Below are 23,200 nucleotides of genomic sequence, written 5' to 3' on the forward strand. Positions count from 1 at the left end.
GACAGCAAGAGTGGGGAGGGGATGGGGCATGCCACATCTCCTTTCTCTGATCTGATTTCCTCTTGCCTCTTCAGCAGCACTTTGTCTCTCCCCTCCAACTTGAAGCCCTTATTGGTATATGGTTTCAAAGGGATGAAAAACCGGTTTCGTTAGTAATTCCTTTGGATCTGCCCTTGTCTCCCATCAAGGCAGTGCAAGTAAAGAATCCAAGATGTTTGTTTTGTTGGTCCACTGGAGGGTAGACATAGAGAAAAACAGTTCAACTTCCCCGCCCCCCAGCCTCACCTTGGGCTGATGACTCCAAAGACTCAGCCATAAATGAACACTTCGTAGAGCTGCTATTATTGTGACACAAATCTACTTGATCTAAGTGATTCTTTTACTTTCTTAGGGCGGTCATTCCTAAGTCTTTGGATTTCACAGAAAAGAAAATATATTTTAATTGAGGACTGACAAAGGTTGCCAACTTTTAATTTTATCAACTATAAGAATTTTTTATAATTACCATCAATTTCTATTATGTCTTTTATTCCCCCTCTCTCCAACTGTGGAAGGTAAAATTGAAGAGCAAAGAACACTTCTTTCAAAGTGAGTAAATTTAGCCATATGAAAACTCAGTAGATTGCCCTGAGTTTGCCTGCATAGCTGCAGTCCAGTGGAAATTTCTTCCAGACCAGCACCAGTCAACCCAGTGACATTTAGAAATCACTGCCTTGGATTGTTTCAGCCCCCAAAACACTTGGTGTTTGCTGTCGGCTATGATTATATATGACGTGCTTTCGAGAACCAATGTATAGCGTAACTTAGGCCAAAAGAAACACTGTGCCTAAATACTCAGCCAAGGAGTGTTGAGTTTGCCTGGATTTCTGGAAAATTGTCTCCATTCCCTACTTCACTGTATTTGGGTAAACACAACATGGCCTTGGAGAGCTTTTGCAGGAGAAATTATAAAAATTCAGCGAAGCTTTGTGATCTCATTTTGGATCTCCTCAGGATTCCTCATCAAGTTGCAATTAAGGAAAGAAAAATTTTGCCTTGGGGTGTGATTTTAATTGTTCACCGTGTTATGACTTGACTTTCTGTGCTGCATTTTTTTCCATGTCACTACTTCTGTGTTTGACAGCTCCTCCAAAGAGTCGCTGTGTTTTATGCCAGGAGCAAAGTACTTACTAAGTCAAAGGAAGGCAAGGCAAACATCTACTATTGCCTTTGTGCTTTTACCAGAAAACCTGGTGAGAACCTCCTTTTCCTTTTCCCTGCCCCTCCAGCCTCAGTTTTATGACCCTGTGGAGCCGGTGGACTTTGAAGGACTTCTGATGACACACCTGAACAGTTTGGATGTGCAGCTTGCCCAGGAGCTCGGGGACTTCACTGATGACGACTTGGATGTGGTGTTCACTCCAAAGGAATGTAGGACTTTGCAGCCCTCTTTACCGGAGGAAGGGTAAATAGTTTTCTAAAATGTAGATGTGGTTGGGATTGTCATGATTGTTTTCAATAAGCGGGTGGGGGAGATGCCCTCGATCTGAACTTAAAAAATAAATAAAATTACTCACTCCATTCAAATGTGTGGGACAGCTATATGATATCATCACCTAAGTATACGTAGTTTTGAAATTAGTTTGGCCAGAGCTTTTGAAAAGCTATTTGGAGACTAAGCCAGTGCAAGGCATGCAGGGGAACCAAATGAAATGCTCAAGAGGAGGTTAAAAGTGCAGACTCTGGAGCCAGACCACCTGGCTGCCAGCTCAGTGACCTTGGCTGAGTCACATGACCTCCCAAATCCTCGGTTTCTCCATTTGTAAAAATGTCAAGACTTTTAATAATAACTTCTGAAATGCCTCCATCTAGAAGCATTTTAATTGCTTACAGTTATGAGACTGGATCAAGTTAGAAACATAAGGTAAACCCACATTTATTGAGCATCTACTGTGTTCTGGATACTGAGATGAAAAGATGAATAAGTCAAAGTCCCTCTGAAGAAGTGTCATGCAGCGCTAAAACAGTGGGGAGAGCTCTGTAGAATAAATATGTGAATAACTGATTAGGGCTTGAGTTTCTAGAGTTGGTATTCTATATGTTTATAGGCATGGGCATTAGCTTTTGGTATCAAACTCACTGTGGAATTGTAGCTAAATGAAACTCCTGTTGCTTCCGAAATGTAAAAAAGTAATGTCTCTTTGGAGGTTTAGGATAAACTTTTGTTTACATTTATTTTAAAAGCCAAATTAAGATTCATATCCTCCTGGACAGGTTCTACCTTCTCATCTTCCCCAGAAGGTCCCAGAAAGAAGATCCTGACACACAGCCCCTGCCCTCTTTACTCTGAGATATTCTAGTTCTACTTTGGATTTTATTTCATCACAGTTTAAGGAGGTTGCATGATAATGGGGTGACATTATTGTGAACTGTTGCTGTCTTCTTCAGACAGTTCTCACTCACATAGGAGAACTGACCCTATGTGTAGCTCTGATGTTTTAAAAATACACACTTTCCAGGAAACAAAAACATTGTCATTTTTGGGAAACATACTCCCCCATTTCAGTCCATTTATTCAGGTATGAATTTAATATAAGTTAACACCTACTATTTTCATCTTTAGTGAAGAATCACTTAATTTATTCATTTATGTAAAATTAATGGATATTTCCAAATATGGTCAGAATCTTGGAAAAAGCTGTTTAAAATGCTTACAGTAGCCAGTCACCCCAGCTCGTTCCTGTGGTCCCAGCTACTCGGGAGGCTGAGGCAAGAGGATCACTTGAGCCCAGGAATTTGAGTTCCACTTGGGCAAAATAGTGAGACCCTGTTTCTTAAACAACAACAACAAAAAAAATAGTACAATGAATTTAGAGGAAGGAGGAGTGGGTTTTTTTTTTTTTTTTCTTTGAAATTTGATAAGGAAGATATTTTTTTACTTAGCATCAGTTTTTTAGTATACTATTGCCTTGTCAAAAGAATTTATAGGTAACACACCTGTCTGATGGCTTTAAGACAACCTCTACTATTTCAGTTGTTGCCAGAAAGTCTTCTGTATAATTAAGGCAGGGAAAGGTATCATCATCACACCAGAGTAAACAATAGCTGACTCCTGTTGAACACCCTGTGGCTAGCGCAGAACTTTATGTTGAGCTTTGATGGCATGATAGTGAAAAACATGAACGCTACAGGTGAGCTGCCTGGATTCAGGTCCCTGCCCCACCACTTGCTGCGTGACTCAGAACAAGATCCTTACCATCTCATTTTTCTGCACAGTGAGAGTAATAGTTTTGCCTACCCTATGGTGCTGATTGAGAATTAACTGAATACATATACAGTGATTGCCTCAGTTCATAATGTATAGTAAATGCTACCTAAGTGTAAACTATTAATATCATATATGCATCTTATGATGTGCCAGGCAGTCTTCTAAGCACTTTGCACACTAACTGATTTAATCTTCATCAAAGCTGTCTACTAAAAGGGGCACTCTTACTTCTCTAACGGCTTTAAGGTGAGGAAACCGAGGCACAGAAGGGTTGAGTGACTGGCTCGTGGTCACATAGCTATAAGGGATGAAACTGGGATTTGGGCAGTTAGGGCCCAGAGACTACATGTGTAACCTTTACAGTATTTCATCTAATACTAACAGCATGTCTCTTTTCTTACCTCCTTATTACAAATGAGAAAATAAGGCTTGTCGCATTTAAGCCTGTTTATTTCTGGTACTAATGCATTAGCAACAATAGCAAAAAGCTTTGCTACAATTGTTATTTCTGATTTCAAGACTCTGAAGCACTTGAAGAGTATTGCTCATGGTGCATTCCTTAAGCAGACATGACAGGAACCAACTGAATTAATGATCACCAACCAAAGCCAGTGTTTGCAAATTCGTCAAAGCATAAGACAACTGTTCTTTTTCCTGGTTTTCAAAAAGGAGAACATGCGTGTCCTAACAAGGTTACACATGCATAAAAAATATGTCCAAATTACCCTGTCAGAGATAGGTATTTATACTTATTTTCCTTGTTTTGTATTTGATTACAGCTAGTTCTACCTGTCTTGTGTCAGAATGCCTTCAGGGATAGCTATAATTTAGCATGATTCTCTATAATAAAGAAAACCCACAAAGCAAAAAATGCCAACATGTTTGTCTCATCAAAGTAAAAATGTTTATTGCCTTAGGAATACTTCAGACATTTGGAATGACTGAGCAAGAACATCCTAAGCATTCTCACTGATAAGGATTTAAATTCATATCATGTTCCTTGCTTATGATAAGGGATTGTTTTGTTTTTACCCAGTAATAACATGTGTTTATTTCATTTTCTACCTCATTAGGGTTGAACTGGACCCTCATGTCAGGGACTGTGTTCAGACCTACATCCGGGAGTGGCTAATTGTGAACCGAAAGTAAGTTACTTTTTTTCCACTTTTTATATATAAATATTAATTTTATATTGTTAGTTTTTAAATATTTCTTAATGCTTTGAACAGTTCTAGGTTTACAGAAAAATTGCATGGAAAATAGAGTTCTCATGTACTCCCTCCTTATCCCCCCCCCGTATCACACACACACAGTTTCCCCTATTATGAACATCTTACTTTAGTGTGGTACATTTGTTACAGTAGCTGAGCCAGTATGGATATGTTGTTATTAACTAAAGTCCATAGTTTACATTAGTGTTTACTTTTTATGTTGTATATTCTATGGGTTTTGATGTATCTGCCTTTACAGTATCATATAGAATCGGTTCGCTGCCCTAAAAATCCTCTGTGTTCCACTTGTTCATCCTCCCTCCCTGGCAACCCCTTTTCCTTTTTTACTGTCTCCGTAATTTCACCTTGTTCCTCAATGTCTTTTTGTGGCTTCATAGCTCATTTTTTTTTTTTTTTATTGCTGAATATCTTTCATCGCATGGCTGTACCATTGTTTATTTATCCATTCACTTACTGAGAAAGAAAGTTCATTTTAAACATAAAGAATAGACTGCAGGCTTGCCCAACCCCTAGCCCATGGGAAGCATGGATCCCAGGATGGCTTTGAATGTGGTCCAACACAAATTCATAAACTTTCTTAAAACATTGGAGATTTTTGTGTGTGTGTGATTTTTTTAGCTCATTAGCTATGGTTAGTGTTAGTGTATTTTATATTTGGCCTAAAATAATTCTTCTTCCAGTGTGGCCCAGGGAAGCCAAAAGATTGGGCACCTGGAATAGAGCCTTTTTGTTTTCTTCTAATTCTGATGAAGTCCTAGGGGGAAAAAATTAAATGAATTGAAACCTGGCCTCAGATTCAGAGGTGGTATTCAAGTTTATGACCAAGAAATAAATTACTTTCTGGCCTTCCAGTAAGGGATCTTTCTCTCCTGGATTAATCAAACCTTCTGTGACATTGTTCTGAGCTTTTTCTCTCCATGCCATGGAGCTGGACAACACTCTTTCATGAGAAACCTCTATGCCCATTGAAATTCTCAATCTGCATGGGTGTACGTGTTGGGGAGTGAGATGTGGACTATCTACAGATTAAGGCACACGCCACTAGAGACACATCACAGAACCTTTGACAAGACATTAGTAGTTTAAAATTCTGATAGCCTCATTCCTCCTATACCTCAGTAAGAATTACTGTTCTATGGGGTAAATGATGAAAGACTTTGAGGACTGGGTTTTATCCAGCTCCTGGAAGGGTGCTATTGAGTTTGTGCTGAGATTTTCTGGAAAAATGTCAATATGCATACATTGTCAGCAGCAGAAAAAGAGAAAGCATTCGTTATTAAAAGTTATTAAGAGAAAGTTAGATGCTAATCCATCATCTGTTCTAATATGAATGGAAAACAAAGCTCGCTGGGCAGTCAAGTAAAATTATGGTTTGCTGATAATAAAGATTTCAGAACAAGCTGTTCTCAAGTTTTTAAATGCTATCATTAGAGGTACTTTCTGGACATTAAAGATCTAAAAAAATCTGAGAAGGAACAACAAATAGAAAGGTCCATTTTGATACATTTGGTTTTCAGATTTATTTTCTATTTCGGGCTTGCCCACTTTTTCATTTCTCATAGCAATGCAAGCTTCTTGGAGTAGTGATTTTTCTTGATCTTGCACAAATGTAAGAGAAAAAAATGATTCTTTTTGGAATACTTGTTGTAGAAATTTTAGAAATAATTATGAAACAAAAATCACTCAGTTTCACTCTAGACAGATAATCATCATGAACATTTGATGTCTATCCTTTGAGTAGTGTTGGGTTTTTTGGTATATGTTTGTATGAAAACTAAATAAGATTATAATATCATTTTTGTTACATGCATTTTCAGTTTTCACCGTAAAGAGCGATTCTCTCCCTTTGCTATTAAATATTCTTCCTCAATACAGTGATTAACTATTGCATAATATATTTATACCAAAATTTATTTAACCAATTTTAATATTTAGACAATTCCTTACTTTTCAGTGTTGTACTTAAAATGCAACAACATCCTTCTCACAAAAAATTTGTACATATTTATGATGTTTTTCTTTGGAATAAATTCCTACAAGAGGAATTTCTGTGTCAAAGGATATGCACAAATTTAAAGATTTGGAATGCTAGATCAAACAGTATGCTGGGCGCAGTGGCTCATATTTATAATCTCACTCAGCACTTTGGGAGATTGAGATAGGAGGATCACTTGAACCCAGGAGTTCAAGAGCAGCCTGGGCAATATACAGAGACCTCATCTCTACAAAAATAAAAATTAAAAAATTAGCTGCGTGTGGTGACATGCACCTGTAGTCCTAGCTACTCAGGAGGCTGAGGCAGGAGGATCACTTGCGCCCAGGAGGTCCAGGCTGTAGTGAGTGATGATTGCATCACTGCACAACAGGCCAGGCAACAGAGGAAGACCCTATCTCAAAAAAAAAAAAAAAAAAAAAAAAAAAAAGGCCGGGCACAATGGCTCATGCCTGTAATCCCAGCACTTTGGGAGGCCAAGAAGGGTGGATCACCTGAGGTTGGGAGTTGGAGACCAGCCTGACCAACATGGAGAAACCCCATCTCTACTGAAAATACAAAATTAGCCAGGCATGTTGGCACATGTCTGTAATCCCAGGGAGGCTGAGGCAAGAGAATCACTTGATTCCGGGAGGCAGAGGTTGTGGTGAGCTAAGATCGTGTCTTGCACTCCAGCCTGGGCAACAAGAGTGAAACTCCGTCTCAAAAAATAAAAATAAAAAAAGATTAATTGTTGACACTGTATGCATGAATCCTCAAGAATATTAGATGTTATAATTTATCAACATTTCCAATTTTATTTGTTAAAAGGTTGTCTTTTATTTTCATTTTCTTTTATTATTAGATTAGGTATCTTTTTTCTGTTTCTTGGCCATTTTTTATTTTTCCTGGTGCTCTGCTTATTCATGAAATTTGTGCATCTCTATTAATGTATTTGTCTAGTCTGATGTATTTTTATAAGTGCTTTATTTGTTAAATATATTAACCCTTATCTATCATGTATTAAAAATGTCTTCCCCAGTATGCTTTTTGTCTTTTAAAGTTGTTTTTAATTTTTAACATTCAGAATTATTTATATCAGTAAATCTATATTAATATTTTTCCTTATGATATTTAATTTTGGCATCATGCTTAAAATTTGATTCACAAACTTATTATTTTCTAAGAGTTTGGGATTAAAGCATTAATCCAGACCATTAGCCACTTGACTATTGCTTCTGTTCCCTTATGTGTCTCCATTTGTTTTTATCTTTTCTATAGAAGTAATGGTTATCCATATATTTATTCTATGCAAGTTTTTGCATCTTGTTCCCCCCAAAAAGAAAGGAATATCTGTTTTAACTTTATGTTTGGCAACATTCTAGGGATGGGATTACCACTGGCCCAGTTCTCTGCACCCCTGTGTAATGGAGCAGTTCCCTTCCCGAAGGTCAGCTAGTGGACAGGAGAAGTGTACAACTTCAGAACTCATTGTCAGTTTCCGACAAGCTTTCTTGTAGAAAAGATGCATCTCTTTCTAGCCCTCTGCCTGATTCTCTTGCACTCTGAATCTAACACTCTGCCCATGACAACTACAATTCCTAGCACACACTCCTCCCAGGAATCATTCTGTCTCTATGTGCATCTGTCGTGTTTTATCTGTGGGGAGAATCCAGTACACTATTGCCAGATGCCCTTCATCTCCCAACCTCATATAGTACATTTTTAGCTTGTTGTTTTCTGTGAGTTGTATCTGTATTGTTTTAGAATGATGGTAGAAGGAGAAGGGCAAGGAGAAGGTGGTGATTCATATAAATGAAGCCAAGTGGAAGCTGTGATGCCTTCATAGATAAGCCACTACTATGAAGAAGGAGAATTCAGATTTCTGTATAGACACTGACCAGGGATTCATGGGCAGGAAGGTGTAAAACACCTTCTTATCTTTATTCAGTGAGTTCGCCTTTGGGGAGACAAAGTTTGGTACATCCTTCTCTTTCCAGCTCCATCTGATCCACAGAGGTTCTGTCCAGATTCAGGCATTAAGTTATCTCTTCATTTGGATGAGTTTCCATTTTTTCTGTGTCTTCATAAGTGGTTTACTAGAAAGTCGGAAGAGGATGCAATAGGGGTTGCTGGCCATTTATTAATTAGTGATTGATTATTTAGCTCTCCTTTAATTTGGTTATGTGCCAAATAATGTATGATTGTTTTGAAAGAAATCAAGTAATATGGAGTTGCATTAAGGAAAAGGCAAATCTCATGCCTCACTACTTACCAGCGTCCTACCCTTCCCTTAACTCACTCTTCACTGTATAAAGCCCAGCTGTGTAGCTTCCAGATCTTTTCATACCCTCACAAAAAATATTTGTCTATTTATATTTTTCACATAAAGATATATGTATTAATGTATGTATTTATGTATTACAAACTTTTTAAAAAATAACTGTCCATGTCAGAGCTATATCCCATTCTACTGAAATGCTGCCTAGTATTGAAAGGGTGAAGGAATGTGTCATAAATTATTGAAACTAAATGAGCATTTGGTCATCTCCATTTTTCATAATTGCAAATAATACCGAAACAAACATCTCTGCACATTTGCCCCTACACATGTGTGTGAATATTTCTGAGGGTAGAAATGAAGCCAGTGTACATGGTATGCTCTGATAAGTACTGCCAAATTCTTCTCCAGAAAAGTCATGCTATTTCATTCCATTACCAACTGGGCATGAAACTGGCATGTTGCCATATTCTTGTCAGTGCAGGATATTATTTATTAAAATAAAATTTAAATTCCTCCAGTCTTCTTTTAGTGTTTTCTTTTCTTTTTTTTTTTTTTTTTTTTTTTTTTTGAGGTGTAGTCTCACTCTGTCACCCAGGCTGGAGTGCAGTGGCGCAATCTCGGCTCACTGCAAGCTCTGCCTCCCAGGTTCACACCATTCTCCTGCCTCAGCCTCCTGAGTAGCTGGGACTACAGTCGCCCACCACTATGCCAGGCAAATTTTTTTGTATTTTTAGTAGAGATGGTGTTTCACCATGTTAGCCAGGATGGTCTTCATCTCCTGACCTGGTGATCTGCCTGCCTTAGCCTCCCAAAATGCTGGGATTACAGGCTATTATATTAATCTGGAAGCTATTACACCTACTTTCTGAATACAGTGTCCTATCACCAAATTTCCTTTCCTTATGTGTTCTAAAATCCCAGTTAAATATGCACTTAACCATAAAACCATAAGTCCCACTCTTGGGTATTTACATAAAAACCTGTATGCAAATATAGCAGTTTAGCAGTTTTATTTGTAATTGCCAAACCTGTATAGCAGTTGTATTTGTAATTGCCAAAAACTAGAAAAAACCCAGATTGTACTCAGTTGGGTAGTAAACAAACTCTGGTAAGTCCATGCAATGGAATACTACTCAGCAGTGAAATGGAACAAATAATTGATATATACAACATCATGGATGAATCTCAGATGCAGTATGCTAAGTGAAAGAAGCCAAACAAAGGCTGGGCATGGTGGCTCATGCCTGTAATCCCAGCACTTTGGGAGGCTGAGGCGGGTGGATCACTTGAGGTCAGGAGTTCCAGACCAGCCTGACCAACATGGTGAAACCCTGTCTCTACTAAAACTACAAAAATTATCCGGGCATGGTGGCGCATGCCTGTAGTCCCAGTTACTCGGGAGGCTGAGGCAGAAGAGTCGCTTGAACCCAGGAGGCGGAGGTTGCAGTGAGCCAAGATCATGCCATTGCGCTCCAGCCTGGTCAACAAAGCAAGACGCTGTCTTAAAAAAAAAAAAAAAAAAAGAAGCCAGACAAAAAAGATAACTGCATGATTTCATTTATCGGACATTCTGGAAAAGATAAAGCTACAGCAATGGAAAACAGGTCCATGGTTACCAGGGTCTGGGAGTGGGGAAGGAGGCTGACTACAAAAGGACATGGGAGTGTCCTTGGGGGGTGTTGGCACTATAGTGCCCGTGATGTAAAATCTGCCTTGGATCATTAAATTAGAAGAAATCAATTCCATTTATCCCAAATATTCCCTCCAAGTGAAATACTTTGGTAGCATATATAATAATAATTCAGTAAATATTAGCTATTATATTTATTAAGTAGTACATATCAAAAACATACTTATATTAGCATGTCAAAGGAATGAATACAAAATTCTCTCCCATATATTGAATGCGCCATGGAGGGGGCGACCTGCCTTCCTCTGGAGGACCATACTTAATGAAGTCACTTTGCCTTTTAAGGACATGCTTTTGTTATCCAGAACCATGCAGTCAAACACTGATTTAGTTAGCTCCTTTATTCCTCAATTATCTCCTTGCTGATATTACATTTATCTATAATATTTGGAGATAGGCTTTTATGTCCTTGCTAGCTGTGGTAATGGTTTTGAATCCCACTTAGGGGGTAGAGGAGTAGAGTAATGACCATTTGTGTTCCCTCCCACTCTCATCGTTCTATAGGGCATTTGCCACTCAAGTTCTATAATTGAGACATTTAAATCATACAAATAATGCTGCCCATGAAGGATAGAGGAAATTTTTAGATTTCCTTTTAAACCTAACAGAGAAAGATTAAGTTACACAAAAATGTACAATACATGATCTCCAGTATATTGGAGGACATGTATTTTCTTACTTGAAATGTTTGTGTTACTTAGACTGGAAGATTTGTTAAACGATTTCTATTCTATCATTCATGTCTATAGCACCAAATTTGGTGTCCTTGTTCTAAAAACAATAGTGCTTTTCTCCCCATGACTTTTGAAAATGGTTCCTGGTTTACTGATTAGCATGGTGCCATGTTTGCTTGGTTGTCCCACCTTATAGCTGCATATTTTGATAACTTTGTGTGGATGAATATTTGATGACATCTTTTGGGTGATATTAACTATTTTACGCTTTACTTCCTATGTCATTTTCTCTAAATGAAGCAAAGAGGGATAAACTTGAGAATGTTTTTGATGCTTGGTGGAGAGCTGAACTCTTAAGTAATTAAACTTGTTTACATAATATATTTATTCTTGCCAGAGACAGTGAAACATTTCATGAGTGTTATGGGCAGCATCATAAAAGCCTTTAGACTTTGTTTTTCATCTGGGGTGATTAAGGTAATTCTGGAGGAAGGTCGAGCTCAAGGAGAGCTGGGATATCAAGGAATGGGGTATCATCTGTTTTATTACTCCATATTTTACTCCCAGTGAACTGGTAAACAATTAAAATTCAAACACATCAGTGCATATAATTCAGTTACTCCCAAAACACCATAAAAATGTCTCCCTGATCAATAATTGCTTATTATGACATGCATTTGTTGTGCTAGCTGTCAAGGTGCTTAGCTATTTGCTTTCTAAAAGTATGAAAAAGCAAACTCGGCTAATCAGCCTATGTGGTAACAAAGAGCAATCCAGCTGTGGATGTCACAGAGCCACTCTTGACCTGTTGTGCATAGACTCCCTCCCCACAAATCCAAACCCACTAAGACTCTCCAGGCTCTGTTATCACATGCCAGCCTGGTTCAGCTTGGATGCCCTCCTCACACCATATGGGTTCTGATTTTCTATGCCAGGCAGTCCGTCTTAAATGGATGCATCCTCACCCTGTTTGGGCTTCAACTTCCTATTCTGGACCTCCTTAGCTACTCCCACCCCAAGGCATGGAGGGCTGCCTTGTTCTGATGCACCTTATGATTTTAGCACCAAATTGTACAGGAAGGGAGATAAGGGAAAGGAGAAAGAGGATGTAAAAGGAAAGAGAGGGTAGGGAAGAGGAAAAAGAAGATGAGGAACACATATTATTTTCTAATCCTCACAATAGGTCCTCAAAATGAGCAACATTTCCCCCTATTTCATACTTGAGGGAACTGTGACTCTGAAAGACTAAAGCTTTGTCCAAGGTCTATTAGTAGATTAAGGAGCCAGCATCTGCACCCAGTTCCTTCTGACTGTAGCACCTGAATTCTGCCTGCTCCACCACATTGTCATTAAGGAGAATGCTGTCAAGACGTGCTTGGTCTTTGGATTGTCTCAAATGTGTTAGAATAGTGTTTTAAGAAAAGAAATGCAGATCTCCTGGGAAGCAATAGGTCGAGTTCATTTCGTGAGAATCATTTTTCTAGCAGTTGGCCTGTTTCCCCATTTTTCTCCTGTCTGCATCTAGGTACAACAGGAACTTGGCTTTATTTGATTCCGTTGCCAGGGTGGGGTAATGAGGCTGGGAGTCCCTTGTAGCCAGTGGCAGTTAGCCAGCAGTCTCACTGCCTACCCAGTGATGGTTCCTTCTGCGGCCAGCACTTCTGGCATGAGTCATCTTTACATGCTTGCCAACCCTTGTCTTCTCCTCCCCAGCCAGGTTCACCCTTGCTGCCATGAGGGAGCTTTGAGACTTTCTGAAGTTTTTAAATGGGGAAGTAGATGTTAAACCTACTAGGAGGAAGAGAGGGAAAGTTTGCTCTAGTTTCGAACACACAGTCATAGAAGATGCTAGTCTTAATGCTTTCCATAGCAAAAACCCTGAAGTCTTAAAGTGTGCATATTGTGAACTGAAGTTTTAACACTATTGTGTAACTAATTTGTTAATGCCCATTTGTCATTGACTGTGGGGTCCATCGGAAAAACTCACACAAACACTCTAACAAAATGGAAGACAGAAAAGAAAGCAAGCATCATTTGTGTACAACAGCCAAGGAACAATAGCCAAATAAATTTGATGGTCCCAAAAGTTAGGCATCTTTTGAGGAGAAAATTTGATTTTAAATTAGGGCCAGGTGGGGTGGCTCATGCCTGTAATCCCAGCACTTTGGGAGGCAGAAGCAGGTGGATCACCTGAAGTCAGGAGTTCGAGACCAGTCTGGTCCACAGGGCAAAACCCTGACTCTACTAAAAATACAAAAATTAGCTGGGCGTGGTGGTGCACGCCTGTGATCCCAGCTACTCGGGAGGCTGAGACAGGAGAATCGCTTGAACCCAGGAGGTGGAGGTTGCAGTGAGCCGAGATCGCGCCACTGTCCTCCAGCCTGGGTGAAGGAGCCAGAGTCTGTCTCAAAAAAAAAAAAAAAAAATGATTTTGGCTTTTTTCAGATCAGTGCATGAACTTTTATCGTAAAACTTTAAAGCTAGGGAAAATATCTTAGAATTCACCTCATGTTCATGCTTTACCCTATGAAGAAACAGAGGCACAGAGAGAAATAACTTGAGGATAATGGAAACGGGCACACATCTGTAAGTGTCTCTGTGTGTGTGTGTGTGTGTCAGAGAGAAAGAGAGATGTTCCCTTGTAAGTAAACACTCTTGGAAATAGGTGCATTTTATTATAAGACAAAAAGTAATGCTAAAGCTGATATAGTTCTGGTTGCTAAGCCTCACACACAAAAGGTCTTTAGGTAGCTGCTTCCTGATTTTTATTTCTGTGGCCCAAAAATTCTTGTAAACCTTCATGTCATGTCATACTAAACCTTTGACATCAATACCCTTTCAAATGTACAGGTCCTTTATAAAAAAAAAAAAGGCAAAAGGCAAATACCAATGTAGGAAATTTGAATTTTAATTGTTTGTTTCAATGTTAGAATGAATGTTAGATAAATTCTTTGGTAATTTTTCCCCCTAAAATTGGACTTTTCAAGAAATGTCACTGGTTTGATATATTGTTATGTGGGGTCGCATAATTTTAGGGGATAACTTAATATCTGCATATATTTGTCACTGCTTTGAGTTGGTTTTTGTTCTCTGACCCCCAGCCGGGATGTTAGATCACACAGATTTTTTTTTTCTTTGAGCCATTAGGGAGAGTCCAAAACAGTCACTTTATGCAGTAGGAAAGCTTGCCTAGTCAGCACACACAGATATGTTGTTGCCTGATTTATATTTGTGAGAGTAACTTTTAAGAAACTATCAGGTTTATGAAATACATGTGAGAATTTCTCTCAAATAACCCTGTTAATGGACAGTCCAACAATCCTCCCATCTCACCTTCCGGTATAGCTGAGACTACAGGCAGGTGGCACCATACTCAGCTAATTTTTTGTGTTTTTTATAGATATGTGGTTTCACCATGTCACCCAGGCTGGTCTCAAACTCCTGGGCTCAAGCGATCCTCCCACCTTGGCCTCCCAGAGTGCTGGGATTACAGGTGTGAGCCACTGCAGCCACGCTGTATATTTTTCTTGAAATCCTTTTTGAATGTTTAGTCTTGTTTTCTTATTCAGAGTACACCTTGTTCATTATTTATTTATTTTGCATTTCCCCAATTTAGCCTGCTTTCCACCCAGCCCTAGGAACATAGGTTTGGGTCAGAGAAATTTAAGTGGCCAGGGGACACTAAAGATGGCCTTGAGTTGAATTAGTCACCAAGCTAGTCTTATCTCTTTTCTAGGCCTAATTCTTTTCTTTTTTTTTTTTTTTGACTCAAAACAAATTGTCTTTAGAACACAATAAAATCCAGGGAGAGTGTCCTGTTCTTCCTACAGACGTCACTGGGACATCTTATTCTTTAATTAATTCAGTCAACTAAAATTGGTCAAATACCTGTTCTCTGTGCCAGAGTTATAAACTTTGTATTTCTATAATTGCTAGTAGCTGTCTTACATTTCTTATTTTATCTATCTGGCATGTGATATGCCTAATACCTTCCATTATCACCTCATGTCCCTTTACCAGCTTGGTGGTTTTTCTATTAGTTCAGGAAATCAAACAAAATGGTGTGTGACCTGGAGGAACTAGAAAAACAAGAGCAAACCAACCTAAAGCCAGCAGAAGAAAAGAAATAACCAAAATCAGAGCTGAAAAAAAATTGAGACGTGAAAATCCATACAAAAGATCAATGAAACCAAAAGTTTGTTATTCCAAAAAAAAAAAAAAGACAAGGTTGATAGACCACTAACTAGATTAATAAAGAAAACAAGAGAGAAGATCGATCCAAATAAGCACAATCAGAAATGACAAAAATGACACTACAACTGATGCCTCTGAAATATAAAAAATCCTCAGAGACTGTTACAAATACCTCTATGCACACAAACTAGAAAACCTAGAAGAAATGGATAGATACCTGGAAACACATAAGCCCCATAAGATTGAAGCAGAAAGAAACTGAAATCTTGAACAGACCAATAATGAGTCCTGAAATTGAATCAGTAATACAAAACCCACCCCAAAAAGCCCTTGATCAGATGGATTCACAGCCACATTATACCAGACACATAAAGAAGAACTAGTACCAATCCTACTGAAATTATTTCAAAAATTCAAGGAGGAAGGACCCCTCCCTAACCCATTCTCTGCAAAGCCAGCATCATTCTGATACCAAAACCTGGCAGAGACACAGCAGAAAAGAAAACTTTAGGCCAATATCCCTGATGAACATCAACACAAAAATCCTCAACAAGATACTAGCAAACCAAATCCATCAGCACATTGAAAAGTTAATTCATCACAATCAAGTAGGCTTTATTCCTGGGATGCGAGGTTGATTCACCATATACAAATCAATAAATGAAACTCATCACATAAACAGAATTAAAAACAAAAACCACAGGATAATCTCAATAGACGCAGAAAAGGCTTTTAACAAAATTCAACATCTCTTCATGTTAAAAACCCTCAACAAATTAGGCATTGAAGAAACATACCTCAAAATAATAAGAGCCATCTATTATTCACCTATCCACGGCCAACATCTACTGACTGGGCAAAAGCTGGAAGCATTCCTCTTGAGAACTGGAACAAAACAAGGATGCCTACTCCCACCATTTATATCAACATAGTACTGGAAATGCTAGCCAGAGAAATCAGGCAAGAAAAAGAAATAAAAGACGTCCCATTAGGAAGAGAGGAAGTCAAACTAGCTCTGTCATAGCGCAGGCAATATAATTTTGTACCCAGAAAACACTGCAGACCCTGCTAAAAGGCCCCTAGAACCGACAACAGCTTCAGTAAAATTTCAGGACACAAAATCTATGTACAAAGTCGGTAACATTTCCACACACCAATAATGTCTAAGTTGGCAGCCAAATCAAGAAAGGAATTCCATTTAGTCTTTTGACTAAAATACCTAGGAATACAGCTAATCAAGGAGGTGAAAGATCTCTACAACGAGAATTATGAAACACGCTGAAAGAGATCAGAGGTGACACAAACAAATGGACAAATATTCCATGCTCATGGATAGGAAGAATCAATATTATTAAAATGGCCGTAGTGCCCAAAGAGATTTTTAGATTCACTGCTATTCCTATCTAACTACCAACATCATTTTTTCACAGAATTTGAAAAAAAAAAAAAAAAAAAAAAAAAAACCTATTCCAAAATTCATGTGGAACCAAAAACCCTGAATAACCAAAGCAATCTTAAGCAAAAAGAACAAAGCCAGTGGCATCACACTATGTGACTTCATACTACACTACAAGGCTATGGTGACCAACACAGCATAGTCCAGGTACAAAAACAGACACATAGACCAATAGAACTAGTTAAAGAATCAGAAATAAAGCTGCACACCTACAGCCATCTGATCTTTGACAAAGTTGACAATAACAAGCCATGAGGAAAGGTCTCCCTATTCAATAAATGGTGCTGGAGTAACTGGCTAGTCATATACAGAAGACTGAAACGGGACCCCTCCCTTTAATCATATACAAACATTAACTCAAGATGGATTAAGGACTTAAATGTAAGACCTAAAATTACAAAAACCCTAGAGAAAAAAACTAGGAAATAGTATTCTGGACATTGGCCTTAGTAAAGAATTTATGAATAAATCCCCAAAAGCAATTGTAACAAAAACAAAAATTGACAAGTGGGACTTAATTAAACTAAAGAGCTTCTGCACACTAGAAGAAACTATCAACAGAGTAAACTGACAACCTACTGAATAGGAGAAAATATTCACAAACTGTAAATCTGAAGAATGTCTGATACCCAGAATCTATAAGGAACTTAAATAATTCAACAAGCAAAAAACAAACAACCCCATTTAAAAATGGGCAAAAGACATGAACAGATACTTCTCAAAAGAAGTCATACGTGTAGCCAACAAATACATGAAAAAATGCTCAGCATCACTAATCATTAGATAAACACAAATCAAAACCACAATGTGATACCAACTCACACCAGTCAGAATGACTGTTATTGAAAAGTCAAAAAATACACTGGGCATGGTAGCTTATGCTTGTAATCCCAGCATTTTGGGAGGCTGAGGCAGGAGGATTATTTGAAGCCAGGAGGTTGAGATCAGCCTATGCAATGTAGCAAGATGTGTCTCTACAAAACATCAAAATAAATGAAACAAACAAACAAAAACAAACAAAGAAAATTAGCTGGGTATGGTGGCGTGTACCCATATTCCCACCTACTGGAAGGCTGAGGTGGGAAGATTGCTTGAGCCTAGGAATGTAAGGCTGCAGTGAGCTATAATCACACCACTACACTCCATCCTGGATAGCAGAACGAGACCCCGTCTCAAAAACAAAAAAAAAAAAGGCAAAAATTAATATGTTGGAAATTAGTTCAGTCACTATGGAATGCATTGTGAAGATTTCTGAAAGAACTTAAAACAGAACTACCATTCAACCCAGCAATCCCACTCCTGGGTCTATATCCAAAGAAAAATAAATTGTTCTACAAAAAAGACACATGCACTCGTATGTTCATCACAGCACAATTCACAATAGCAAAGACATGGAATCAACCTAGATGCCCATCAACAGTGGACTAGATAAAGAAAATGTGGTACATATACACCATGGAATACTACACAGCCATAACAAAGAACAAAATCATGGGTTCTATTTTTTTTTTTTTTTTTTTTTTTGCAGCAACATGAATGCAGCTGGAGGCCATTATCCTAAATGAATTAACACAGGAACAGAAAACCAAATACCACATGTACTTATTTATAAGTAGGAGCTAAACATCGGGTAAACATGGGCATAAAGATAACACGGTAGACACCGGGGACTACTAGAGAAAGGAAGATTGAAGCAGGCGTGGGTTGAAAAACTGCCTGTTGAGTACTATGGTCACTACGTGGGTGATGTCAGCATCATTCATACATCAAGCCTAAGTGACATGCAATTTACCCATGTAATGAATTTGCACATGTGTCCCTTGAACCTAAAATAAAAGTCAGAAAAAAATAAAAGATAAGATATTCCTTATCCTCAACAAAAATTAAAATGGCACGTGTTTGTGCACTTGACTTTGCAGCATGTTTTCCAAAGATGTCTTTGAGTCATAAAAATGGGAAATACACATGTTGGTTTCTCTCGTCATCACTTGACAACTTATATGTTTTACCTTTCTTATGATGGTCTCATTTCTTCAGTGACAGGACTAGACATTCTATTTTAAACTCTTTCCAGAGCTGCATATTATTCAACACAATTTTAACAGAGTTCATAGAGCGGAGATTGAGGATGTTTGCAAAGATAAATCATTTATTTTTATTTTTTCGTAACCATGTCCCGCCTGCTTTATTCATTATTAAGAACATTGATGTGAAGATGAAATGGTTTTCTCTATTTTTATCTTCAAACGATCTCTATTTGCGGCTTCTGCACATTGCTAGATCCAGCCACTTACACTAGGGTCATAGTTTAGCTTCAGCTCGGAGCCAAATGCCCCACAGCTGAAATGACCACACCTCCGAAGTGGCATTTTCCCAGGCCATGCCTCCCTTTAATAATGAGCCAGCCAGGGGGTAAGTTTGTATCTCATTACAACAGAGCCTTGTATTAGGCCTGGTGCATAATTAAATGTGAGGAATTACAATCGCTTCCCTCTTTGAAAGCTCTCTCAGCACCATGTCTACACTTAAGCCATTACTTTTATTTTTAATCTAATGGTTTGCCTCTCTCTCTCCCTCTTTCTCTCTCCAAATTAAATATCAACCATGAAAGGAACCAAGGAAGTCCAGAAATTTGTGGCTTTAAAAAGACTGGATCTCGAAAAGATTTTCACAAGACACTTCCAAAACAGACGTTTGAGTCGGAAACCTTGGAGTGCAGTGAACCCGCTGCTCAGGTATTTCCTATCAACAGACACGGTTACAAGGTTATTGGACTCTTCTGCCCAGGGCATGCTGTCAATTTTACAAACTCGAATAAAGGATAGACACATAGAAAGTTTGAGTAGGAGGAACTTTACCATCTGAGTCAGTGATATATTTTTTTCAAACTTATTTTTAGCTACAGAAATTGGCATTCAAATGAAAACCCAGAAACCTAATGATTAACATAGAAAAAAGTGGAAAAGTTCTAATTGGGGGACAAAGACACCTTGGGCCCATCCCTAGAACAATTCCTGCAGAGACTCTTGGTGCCCCTAAGGCAAACTACAGAGTAATGAAAAGCTCCATGCTGAGGCCAGAATACCTGCATCCTCCTAGTGATTCTACCATGTGCTAACTCTAACTTCAGCCAGGATAATTAAACTTACTGGGCTTCAGTTTCCTCTCCTGGGAAACAAGGATGATAATACTAACTCATGAGGTTATTTGAGTATTAAATGAGTTAATATCCATAAAGAATTAGAATAATGCCAAGTACACTTAGTGCCTAGTAAATGCTGGCCACTGTTACTGTTGTTGTCATTATTCTTTTTTTTTTTTTTGAGACAGCGTCTCACTCTGTCGCCCAGGCTAGAGTGCAGTGGCGCGATCTAGGCTACTGCAAGCTCCGCCTCCCGGGTTCACGCCATTCTCCTGCCTCAGCCTCCCGAGTAGCTGGGACTACAGACACCCACCACCACGCCCGGCTAATTTCTTTTTGTATTTTTAGTAGAGATGGGGTTTCACCGTGTTCGTCAGGATGGTCTCGATCTCCTGGCCTGGTGATCCACCCACCTCAGTCTACAAAACTGCTGGTATTACAGGTGTGAGCCACTGCACCCAGCCGGTTGTCATTATTCTTATAAAGTGATTACAGTTTAAAATTCAAGTTAAAGTGTACATATTGTGGAAATGAACTTTTAACACTATTCTGTAACTACTTTTTTAAATGCCTGGGGTCATTTGAAGAACTCCAGCAAACACTCTAACAAATAGAAGACAGAAAGAAAGGAAGCCTTCATTTGCGTAAACCAGCCAAAGAACAGTAGCCAAGTACATTTCATGTTTCCAAAAGTTAAGTTCTATGCACCTGTGTTCACAGCAGCATTATTCACAGTAGCCAAAAGGTAGAAGCAACCCAAGTGTCCATCCATAATGATAACAAAACGTGGTTGCCAGGGGCTGGGGGGGAGGAGTGGGAAACTGTTGTTTAATGGGTAGAGTCTCCTATCTATTTGTGAATGAATGAATGAATGAATGAATGAATGAGACAGGGTCTCACTTTGTCACCCAGGCTGGATTGCAGAAGAAGTCATCGTGGCCAGTTGTGGTGGCTTATGCCTGTAATCTCAGCACTTTGGGAGGCCAGGGCAGGTGAATCACTTCAGGTCAGGAGTTCAAGACCAGCCTGGCCAACATGGTGAAACCCCTTCTCTACTAAAAATACAAAATTAGCCAGACATGGTGGCACGTGCCTGTAATCCCAGCTACTCAGGAGGCTGAGGCAGGAGAATCACTTCAACCCGGGAAGTAGAGGCAGCAGTGAGCTAAGATTGTGCTGTTGCACTCCAGCCTAGCCAAAAAGAGTGAAACTCCATCTAAAAAAAAAAAAAAAAAAAAAAAAAAAAAAAAAAAAAAAAAAAAAATTCCATCTTTCCTATTAGCTTTATTAAATATACTTTAACTTTAGAAGCACAATAATTAGAACTGGCCAAACTTTAAAAAAATTTTTCACAAAGAAATTAGTAACTTGTAGGGTCATTGATAATCTTTTTCTTTGTTGATTTTTACAGTTTTAAAAAGTTGATACAATAATTTATTTGTTTACTTATTTTTTGAGATGGAGTCTCGTTCTTGTTACCCAGGCTGGAGTGCAGTGGCACAATCTCAGCTCGTTGCAACCTCTGCCTCCCAGGTTCAAGTGATTCTCCTGCCTCAGCCTCCCAAGCAGCTGGGGTTACAGGCACCGGCCACCACGCCCGGCTAATTGTTTTTGTATTTTTAGTAGAGATGGGGTTTCACCATGTTGGCCTGGCTGGTCTTGAACTCCTGACCTCAGGTGATCCGCCCACCTCGGCCTCCCAAAGTGCTGGGATTACAGGCATGAGCCCAATATTTTAAAAATAGTACATTATTACAGAAGCTAGATGTGAAGTTTAAATTATTATCAGAAAATTAGTGTGGCAGACAGATTCTATGGTTGTCTGGGCCTGTGACATTCACACCTTTGTGATGTTCATCCCCGACTGTGGGTGGGACCTAGGATTTGCTTCTATCAAAATATGGCAAAGCATGATAGGATGTCACTTGTGATCATATTGTAGCAGCCAAAATGGATTAAAGACTTAAACGGGGCCAGGCGTAGTGGCTCACCCCCGTAATCCCAGCACTTTGGGAGGTTGACGGGGGCGGATCACCTAAGGTCAGGAATTTGAGACCAGCCTGACCAATATGGTGAAACCCCATCTCTACTAAAAATACAAAAATTAGCCAGATGTGGTGGTGGATGCCTGTCGTCCCAGCTACTAGGGAGGCTGATGCAGGAGAATCACTTGAACCCAGGAGGCAGAGGTTGCAGTGAGCTGAGATGGCACCATTGCACTCAAGCCTAGGTGTTGCAGCAAGACTCGGTTTAAAAAAAAAAAAAAAATGGTAATCATACCTCACTGCAGCCTTGAACTCCTGGGCGGGGTTCAAGCAGTCTTCCTACCTAAACCTCCCAAGTAGCTAAGACTGTGGGTGCACACCACCATGCCTGGCTAAGTTTTGCCTTTTTTTTTTTTAGGGACTGAGTCTCATTGTGTTGCCCAGGCTAGTCTTGAACTCCTGGCCTCAAGCAATCCTCCCACCTTGTCTACCCAAAGTACTGGGATTAAAGGCATAAACCACTGCACCTGGCCCAGTCTCCTTTTTGTTACTCCTTCCTCCAGTTCTGTTTTGCTCTAGTGTGAGACATGAGCATGGTTCATTAAGAGGCTTGGTCCCCCAGCCCCAGGAAAGAACAAGCCAACAACCAATAGGAATGTAGTGCTGTTTTTAGTCCTTTCCTCAGGACTGGTTTGTCTGCATACGACGAGTAACTACCTGCTTCAGGTGAGAAGGAGACATTTAATTTTAGAATAGTCCAGCCAGGGAGCTAAGGTGTCATTCTTCTCAAATCCCCAGTTTCTTCAGAAGACTTGAGGCCTGGCAGAGATTCTGTAGTCCCAAATTGGAGCAGACTTGAGACATCCAAGATTCTTCAGTTCTCATTTTAGACTCGCTGTCTCTCTCACAAAGACCCACTGTTTTCTCTCACAGGCAGGCCCCCGCCACTTAAACGTGCTCTGCGATGTGTCTGGGAAAGGCCCCGTCACTGCCTGTGACTTTGACCTCCGTAGCCTGCAGCCTGACAAGCGGCTAGAAAACCTCCTGCAGCAAGTGAGTGCCGAGGACTTTGAGAAGCAGAACGAGGAGGCCCGGAGGACCAATCGGCAGGCCGAGCTCTTTGCCCTTTACCCGTCAGTGGACGAGGTGGGTGCCGCTGTCTCCATACTGGAGAGTGAAGACTCTGAGAGTCATGTGGACAATTGTGTTGTTCATTATTACTGTACAACAGCCCATGACATCAGGGCTCACTTGTATGATTTCTGGAGCCTTGTTTTTCACTGAGGCAAGCCTGTGTGTCGTAGCAGAGCCAATATTGATTATC

The 23,200-nt window shown here is 39.4% G+C and overlaps 1 protein-coding gene across 3 annotated transcripts in view; it reads left to right on the plus strand.

Moving 5' to 3' along the window:
• Nucleotides 1-23,200, plus strand: part of DOCK8 (dedicator of cytokinesis 8) — a 239,730-nt gene that overhangs the window by 64,802 nt on the left and 151,728 nt on the right. For all 3 annotated transcript variants that reach the window (XM_030920159.1, XM_030920161.1, XM_030920160.1), the window contains 4 exons: nucleotides 1,269-1,444; nucleotides 4,321-4,392; nucleotides 19,361-19,484; nucleotides 22,810-23,022. In XM_030920159.1, coding sequence (XP_030776019.1) covers nucleotides 1,269-1,444; nucleotides 4,321-4,392; nucleotides 19,361-19,484; nucleotides 22,810-23,022 — 585 coding nt within the window. The remainder of the gene's footprint in view (nucleotides 1-1,268; nucleotides 1,445-4,320; nucleotides 4,393-19,360; nucleotides 19,485-22,809; nucleotides 23,023-23,200) is intronic.

Source organism: Rhinopithecus roxellana, chromosome 16, assembly GCF_007565055.1.
Source record: "Rhinopithecus roxellana isolate Shanxi Qingling chromosome 16, ASM756505v1, whole genome shotgun sequence".
NCBI lineage: Eukaryota > Metazoa > Chordata > Mammalia > Primates > Cercopithecidae > Rhinopithecus > Rhinopithecus roxellana.